This window comes from Cyprinodon variegatus, unplaced genomic scaffold (genome assembly GCF_000732505.1).
Source record: "Cyprinodon variegatus isolate N-32 unplaced genomic scaffold, C_variegatus-1.0 Scaffold50, whole genome shotgun sequence".
Taxonomy (NCBI): domain Eukaryota; kingdom Metazoa; phylum Chordata; class Actinopteri; order Cyprinodontiformes; family Cyprinodontidae; genus Cyprinodon; species Cyprinodon variegatus.
In genome coordinates this window covers 1,263,440-1,271,881 of record NW_015150503.1, presented here as the reverse complement: position 1 = coordinate 1,271,881, position 8,442 = coordinate 1,263,440, and the positions used below count along the sequence as shown (strand labels likewise).

The 8,442-nt window shown below is 35.2% G+C and overlaps 1 protein-coding gene across 1 annotated transcript in view; it reads right to left on the bottom strand.

The window, feature by feature from the left end:
- tekt3 (tektin 3) overlaps positions 1–6,168 on the bottom strand; it is a 10,141-nt gene extending 3,973 nt beyond the window's left edge. The window contains exons 1-5 of the mRNA XM_015370945.1: positions 5,981–6,168; positions 4,542–5,132; positions 2,702–2,785; positions 2,548–2,618; positions 2,310–2,453 (exon numbers count right to left, since the gene is read on the bottom strand). Coding sequence (XP_015226431.1) covers positions 2,310–2,453; positions 2,548–2,618; positions 2,702–2,785; positions 4,542–5,111 — 869 coding nt within the window. The 5' untranslated portion in view covers positions 5,112–5,132; positions 5,981–6,168. The remainder of the gene's footprint in view (positions 1–2,309; positions 2,454–2,547; positions 2,619–2,701; positions 2,786–4,541; positions 5,133–5,980) is intronic.
- Between the last annotated feature and the right edge of the window lie 2,274 nt (positions 6,169–8,442).

Here is an 8,442-nt window from a genome sequence, read left to right as displayed (position 1 = left end):
TTCAATCAGATAAAAAATTTGCGATTAAAATGCGGTTAATCGCGAGTTAACTCAGGCATTGATGCGATTAATTGCGATTAAAAAAATTTAATCGCTTGACAGCACTAAAATACCTTTCAGCTATTGCTTGTGTTTTTAAAGTGGAAATGAAACAGTTAACCAAACTAATTTAAGTCACTAGATTGTGTCTTGCTGCTACCATTTATTATATTACAAATGTGAAAAATATCAAGATAAAAGGAAACTTTTTTTTTTTTTTACTTTTTGGGAAGGAAGCCGCCATGTTGCAATGCTTCCAGCGGTGATGTCAAGGGGTTGGTTGATCCTTCAACTAGCAGTTGAATACATTGGAAATGTATATACACTGGATATACATCAGAACCGTAAAACACCTATGAAATTTTGTATAATAGAAGAAGAACCTAGAAGGTTTGACTTTAAGCTTAAAATGTAGCTGTCTTTTTTACAGTACATCAATAACCGTGTAATAACATTGTAATAATACAGCAAGTTACACTATATTACTAGGTAACAAGAAACCCTTCAGGGAGAACTTTGGTAAGTGCTGTGCCTCAAATTTTAGGCAGACAAAGTAAAGCCTTCTTAGATGTCAAACCATAATTACAGGTAAATTAGTAATTTCACCAACAGCAATAAATTGATCTGTTATTATCTAGTAAAATGCAGTTTATTACTTGGCATATAACGGAAAACCAAACCTAAAATATAGAAAGCCAATCTTCTTAACTAAACTCTTATTTATATGTAACTTAAGTTCAGTTTTATAATTTATACTTTATTTACCTGATCACAATAATAATAATAATAGAATAGAATAATAGAATAATAATAGAAACTGAGTAATAAACAAGTATCCATTGTTACATAGTAACATACAACTCTAACAATTACATGCAGGTAATTTTGGGTTAAATACCAAATAAAGTTTTTCCTGTTACCAAGTAATATAGTGTGACTTGCTATGTTATTAACATGTTATTACATGGTTATTAATGTATTTTAAAAGTAAGAGTTAACAAAATTCACACATAATGACCATGTTTAGGCATCAGCAACAATTAGTTGCCTTCAAATAAAAATATTTAACAAACATTTTTGGAAAGTGAACACAGTGAAGTGAACATAAACAGACCAAATTGATCTTTTTTTTCTTAAGGTGGGCTACAACTATTCAGAAAAACAAAAAAAAAACACACCTAGTCTGATAATAGTATATATATTAAAATAACCACTCATTAGAGGCTGCTGGTATTCCAACCTTTGGTATTCATCAGATAGAGTGTAGCTTAGCTGGAATTTAAAACCAAACCGATTTTTGTGGTTAAATTGAATAAGAGTGTTTAAAGTTTTTCTAGAAACGGCAGGTCTAAAAAGGCAAGAAACACCCCTACAGCCCCTGACACACACAAATAAACAAGAGGTAGAAAAAGAAGAAAAGAATATATTTAAACACCATTTTCAGATGCAGTTCCAGTGTCCCAAACATTCTGGGTTTAATACAAAGGGAGGTGAACAGTAGATGGGAATCAAAGAACTTCCTGATTTCAGAATCAGAAACAGAAAAAGCTTAATTACCAAGTAGTGTTTTAGCCATAATAAGGAATTTCTTTTGGTGATGATGTGCTAGATGTAGACAGGAAAAGATAAAGCTGGCATATATGGGTATGGAAATATATAATTTGGAATAAAAAAAGCAAGTTAACCCTTTAAAGCCTGATCCAAGAATAGAACCAAACAGAAAATTATTTTTTTTGGTTTGAAGTCCTTATTTCCCTTTTAACAAAATATGTAAAAACAAGTTTTTACCATTAAATTATGCAAAAGGTGTCAGATGCAAAACATTTCAGAAACCGTATGTATCAAATACGATACATTTGGCATTATACGGTAAAATGTGAAATTTCTGACAATAGAGAAGAATAAGAAAAAGAAAAAATTTATCAAGTATTATTCGAAAAAAGTTTCTCGGGATGTTTGTGTTTTAAAATTACTATGTAACCTAAAATTTTAATTCATGTCAGATTCATGTATTTCATATTTTTCTTTAATAAATGGATTTTTGCACACTTCTTTGTGCTTAGTTTAAAGAATAACAAAGTTTAATTTGTGTATGTACACATTTATTGAATTAAAGTTACTCTCATAATAATATAAAGCTAAAAGAAATGTAAATATTAAAGTCTGCCTAAAGAAATATCTGGAAACATCTAAAAATTCCAGTTGAAGCAGTTTTTTAGGTTTTGCTCAATCTAATGTGAATAACCTTTCATCTTTACGTTTGTACTCACGAGTAATCTATTCTGTCGATTCCTCTGTAAAAGCCGATACCGTCAGATGTGTTCCTCAAATGGTGACACTTATCATCAATCCTTTGAGCAGATACTTTGTCTCCCAAGTCTTTTTCCAGCTCATGTTGGGCACCTCGATTTGACCTAAGAAAGAAAAACACACAAGTGATAAAATCAGTTGTTTTAATCCTGAATTTGTAATCAGAATTACTGCTTACTGTTATATCTAAATGCTTACGCCAGCTGAGCGGTGGCTCTCTCTAGATGGCGCCTCATCCGCTCCTGACATGACCTTATAACCTCCACTTCCTTTTATTAGTTGGGAGTCAATTCACACTTTTTACAAACAATAAGTTGGTTTAAGAACTAAGATATTGGTGCTGTTGGTTTACCTTTGTTAGGTCTTTTTCTACATCGTCGTGTACCAGGTCAATGGACATCCGCTTCTCTCTGTGGTACAAACACTCTTGAGCCACCTATAGGCAGAATGAAAGGGACTAAAACAAGTTGAGGTGGTCGGGTAAAATTAAAGCTTGATTAAAATCAAACAACTGTGTCTAAAAACTCAAGCAGATGAAGAACTGGTGTAAAGCCCCATGAAGTCCTTGCTATTGAAAAATAATCTACACCAATTTATAGATGGATGTTAGTCTTGGTCAAAGATGTCGTCTAGTTTCAGTCTGTATGAGAAACTTTAAAGAAAAATCCCAGCTGCGTGTTATTAGTCTCTCAAGGTATACATGCCATTGGGCTTTTACCTGGCTAGTGTAAAGTTAGTGTACTGCTAGTGTAGCACTGCTGATTACTGCTAGTTCTCATCAACACTAAGCTTGATGAGCACCAGCACTCTACTATCCTGCTAAAATGTTCCAATCAAAGGTTTTCACAGGAAAGTCACTCCACAAAACACCAAATATTACCTTTTGTCATAATTGTGCCCTATGTGGACTTCTGTTTAAGTTTCTTTTTAAGTTTTCAGTTCCAGTTTGTGTTATGTATCAGTTTGTGTTATATTTAAGCAGTGTTGTATTTTTTTAGTTGCTCTCTGTTGCCCCCTTGTGTCACGCTCGTTTCCCTTTGCTCCTTCTGGTTACATCTGTCTACACCTGCTCCCTATCAGCAGAGGAGGATTTACCATTAGGCAATACTAGGCAGTTGCCAAGGGCTCCAAGTTCCTGGGGGCTCCATAAAACCCTGTTTAGATGTATGGTTAATACATACATTCCTTATTTGTGCACATCAATTATGTTTTTGATAAAAATCCAAAGGTCCAAACAGACAGCAGCAAACCATTTGAAAACCAACGATGCACAAAGCAGGTTTACCAACTTAGTTCTTTTGTTGCTATATTTAGCGACTTTTCAAACCCCACTTGTACATTTATTTCAAAAAAGAACCTAGTGCCAAATCTAGGGACTTCTTTCTGCTACCGGAGACTTTGCCGACAACGTATAAAAGCAGAGAACTCTTCTCTCCAGAGCAAGTAGATTGGTAACCCCGCCTCCTGCTCTCCTTTATCTTGTCTGCTGTCATGATTCATGCAGCTATTATTTTATCCAAATGAAAAATGGAGAACAGATAAGCAGATCATGGCTTGTCTACAGTGAAAAGAAGGACAGGAAGAAGCAATCAGCTAAGTGAGCTTAGTGCTTGGAAACAATCTTTCCTTCCTTTTGAGACAGCATGAAAAGTCAGAGAGGAAAACAACAAGAAAAGGGACAAGAAGAAATTGACAAAATGTAGAACAAATAATGGATGTCTATTCTATTAAAATTTCTGTATCTGAATAATGGGTCTGTTTTATGTGTTATCGTCTCAATTCAGAGGGCCCCCTGCTGGTCTTTGCCTAAGGCCCCAAATTTCCTAAATCTATCCCTGCCTATCAGATCATTAGTCGTCCTATTGTTTCTGTCTCCCATATATACACCTCCTGTTCAGTGACTCTTTGCTGGTTTCTTGTTCTTACTCTGCCCTCCATGTGTGTTTTCCCCTGATGTCTCCTGGTTTTTGGTTCTTGGATTTTGTTTCTGTTGACTTTTTGATTTCATAAAACCTCCAAGAACTCATCTCTGTCTCCCTGGTTGGGTCCTCAACCAACCTCCAGCCAACCTGACACCTCAGCCTAGATCAATTTGCCAGTTGACCTAAAACCACGACGAAACCTTAAAGTACACATTTTTACATTATGTGTCTAAAAAAAGACGATTGTTAAAAAGTTAAACCCATTCTAACCTGAAGGGGCCCCTCAGTCTCTGCCAAGGCTCTCTCCAGCCTTCTTTTCACTTCATTGAGTGCCGCTATCTCTGTCACCATGTTGTCAATCTCATGGCTGAGCTCAGACCTCCAGAAGACAATATCATTTAGCCTTTCTCCAATATTCTTGCTGGTGTTTTCCTGCGTTCTTCTGGTCAGCTGCTCTTTATCCTGCATCAACCTGATGGTGTCTCTCCTCAGTCGTTCAGCGCTCTTCCGTGACGACTCTGACTCCCTGTAATTGATGTGGTTGGACTTGTACCAATCATCAGGGGTGTAGCGGGTAGTTAGTGTGGTCCTGTTAGAGGGGTAGAAAATGGTTTTGGCTCGAACCAGATCAAAATTACTATGCTGTGTGGAGGAGGTCAAAGGGAGAACACTGCTGCTCTTGTAATAGCTGTTGGTTCTCCAAATATTGGCACTGGGATTCATCGCCAAGACTTGCTGAGGGTTGCGGTAGCTTGATGCCATAGTGGAGATGGCAGGAAGGAAGTGGCTGGTTTTTGGCCGTGCATAAGTTGCGGTCCGAGTTGATCCAAGCAGCTCCATTTTCGATGAAACTTCTTTCTCCTTTTGGAAATAATTGAAAACGTGTAAGGAAAATGATATGTTTTCATTTCTCAACAACAAAATCTAAGGTGTAATGGGTATTTCAACTCATCCACTTTTTGCCTGCTGCCCCAAAATAAGATTCATTTGCAACCATTTGCCTTCAGTATTATAGACTCTTTCTGCTCTCTGTGATCTCAGTGTAACATATGAAATATTTAGAGTTTGTTGGTTAAGATTAGTGAAAAATATTAATTATCAAAATTAAATTAGATTAATTTTGTTAAATTACTGAGTAGGAATATATAAGTTTACATGTCCTGTAACTCCCTTTTGAACACGTAGGAGGGCAAGTACTATGTGAAAATTTGAAATGCTTATATTATTAAGGTTTGAACATGTAATGAACTATGGGAAATGAATAGTTAAGGAAAAACACCAAGCTAAAAATATGCTTAGACCTGTCAGAGGTTAATTTTTGGAGACATTTAGATGAGGAATGGGGTTTTAGAACATTATTACAAACTTAAAACATGCCAAGGAGGACTGACTAGTCCAGAAAAGTGAAATTTGAAGCTGATTTGAGGAAAAAAAAGAAAAAAACCCTAATAAAAAAGTCTAATATCATCTGTATAACTGTGATTTGATTTTCTTTAATATGTTAGTAATCTTTTTTTACTTTGAAAAAGACCTAAAAAAAAACAGAGTTTAAGAATTCAAATACTATTAATCCCAACAATAGTCTTCGAAGAAGAAAGTTCAATAGTGAGATATATAATGTATATATATCTTAAATGCTGAGATATTAAATGTCTTATCTTAATAAAACATTGAATTAAAATCCAAATACCAAAAAAAAAATTACTTACCCAGAAGATTATTTGTCCCTTGTTAACAAAGACCAGCTAGCACCAAGCTGTGTATACCTAAGAATGAATCTAAGAACACAGTTAAGGTGAACTGACATGCATAATAGATAAAGAAGTTTGTGAGTCATTGATTCGGTCAGCCAATAACGTTGCACCTTCATTGAACACAGGAGCTGTCCAAGATTTCTGTTGACACAGAAGCAGTTGCCATGGGTTACTGCAACACTATGCCAATGGATTATGAGAATAATGACCGCCACAAGGTTTCTGTTTGTTTGCTTCATAATTAAAATGTTTGACAGAATCTTATTAAATTGGTATTTTTTAGGCTCCAGCTACATTTAGTCCATAGCCTTTTTTTATATATATATTCTGTTTATTTCATGGTTGTATAATGAATTTTAATCTAATCAGGAAAAGATACACAACTAACTTATTCACTTTACATGGGGATAATTGATTCATACAAACTAAATACCAGCATCATTTAAGTTACTAACATATTATATTTTTTAATACCACATGTTGATATACTTTTTTTGCTCTAGATATTTTTCAAAAATCTAAATTCTTTTCAAAAGCAGGATTTTACTTCTTCATGCAGCATCAGGTGTCTTATTGTCTGTCTGAGAATCCAGTGCTCTGTATGGATTACAGTCAGTTATTTAATAATTTACGCCACAGGAAGAGTGCAAACAAACCCCTGTAGCACAGAGTAGTAATCTGGGTTGTGTAACCTGTCACTGCAGCTGGAGTTCATTTCCACTAATTAGTCCTGAGGAGGTATGTGGCTGGTCAGACTATAACCCAGCTTTGCACTAGAAAGAGAAGTAAAGCTGCAGGAGTTAGGAGTTAGTCAGGAGTTTCTCAGCCACTTTAAACCTTTATTACAGTTTTAGGAGCTGAAGAGTGTTTAATAAGCAGATAGTTAAATATGAGTGATTCGTGTCAGATTTAAGATAGGCAGAAAAATTTAATTCATGTTGAAGCCTGACATTTAAATTACACAAAAAGTGATGAAAACCAACTGATATTTTATCAATATTGATTCACCCATTGTCTAAATATGGATCTAAATTTGTGTAGATTCTAAATTGAATCAAAATTAAGGAATCAGTATTGATTTATGTATAATTTACATTAAAATATTCAACTTTTTTAAAGCCTTTGTGAGCTATGAGAAAAGTTTCGTTTTTGACCAGTGAGTTTCTGCTGATGGGCCTACATCATAATACACCATTGCAGGTTTCTTCATTAAAAACTAAAAACCTTGTAAGATTCTGTAGTGGCATCATCCCTCCTTTACGCTGTAGTCTGCTGAACCCCAGGCAGCACAGAGGAGGACAGAAATCCTGGGCTGCGCTCTGGACTCAGTGGAGGAAGTGGCTGAAAGGAGGGTGCTGTCCAAGCTTATATCCATCATGGACAACACCTTTCTCCCCCTGCACAAGACTGTAGAGGAGCTGAGCAGCTCCTTTAGACTTATACACCCCATGGGTAAAAAGGAGCGCTACCGCAGGACATTAGTCCCTGCTGCCATTAGAGTTCACTGCAAAAACGATTTAGAAATAAGTAAAAATGTCTTAAATTAAGTGTATTTACCCTTAATTTGAGTAGGTAAATGATATAGTTTTCCAATGGAATGAGGATCTCTACTCTTAAAATAAGGTAATTAGATGATATACACTTGAAATAAGACAATTCAATATCCTTTTTCTTATTTTAAGTGTAAATTGTCTTGTTCCATTGGCAAAGTCTCACTTAGTTCCTCAATTCAAGAAAAAATGCACTTATTTTTAGAAAAAATTACTTATTTAGATTTAGATTTTTTCCAGTGTTTACAATACTTCTGCACTATAACCTGGTGTAATAACAGTGCAATAACTTATGCTATTTATCTATTTACAAACCAGAAACTGCACTTTAACTGACTTCCTGCACCTTTTCCTCCTTTGTGCAACTTCTGTTTGTTTACAAGACCCAATGTCACAGGTGAATTATGAGTTCAATAAACTTCTATTTAATAGTGGTTGTTTAAACACCATATTGCTGGCAGATGATGGGTGTAATATTGCTCAAAATGATGTTATATGACAATATTTCTAAAAGTGGTTCAACATCCAAGACATCCAGAAACTTGTCCCTGAGCAACAGGTGTGGGAGAGATGGCAACAAATATAATTTGTGATAGCTGGTCCACATCATATTATCTTTTGAAATTGAAAGCACCCATTTCAGGGCTTTGACAGATTTCTACAGTCTTTAAAAGTCTTTCTTTCAATGGGGGGCGTGGGTGTTACTGCCACTATAACCAATGACCAGTTAACCAGGGAAGGGTGATCACAGCAACAACCGGTGAACGATAAGAAAAGACAGAGAAAAAAAGCATTAATAGATTCAATATGTTGGCATTTTAATCAGTAGAATTTGACCACCAAAACACATATTTTTTTAAAATATTA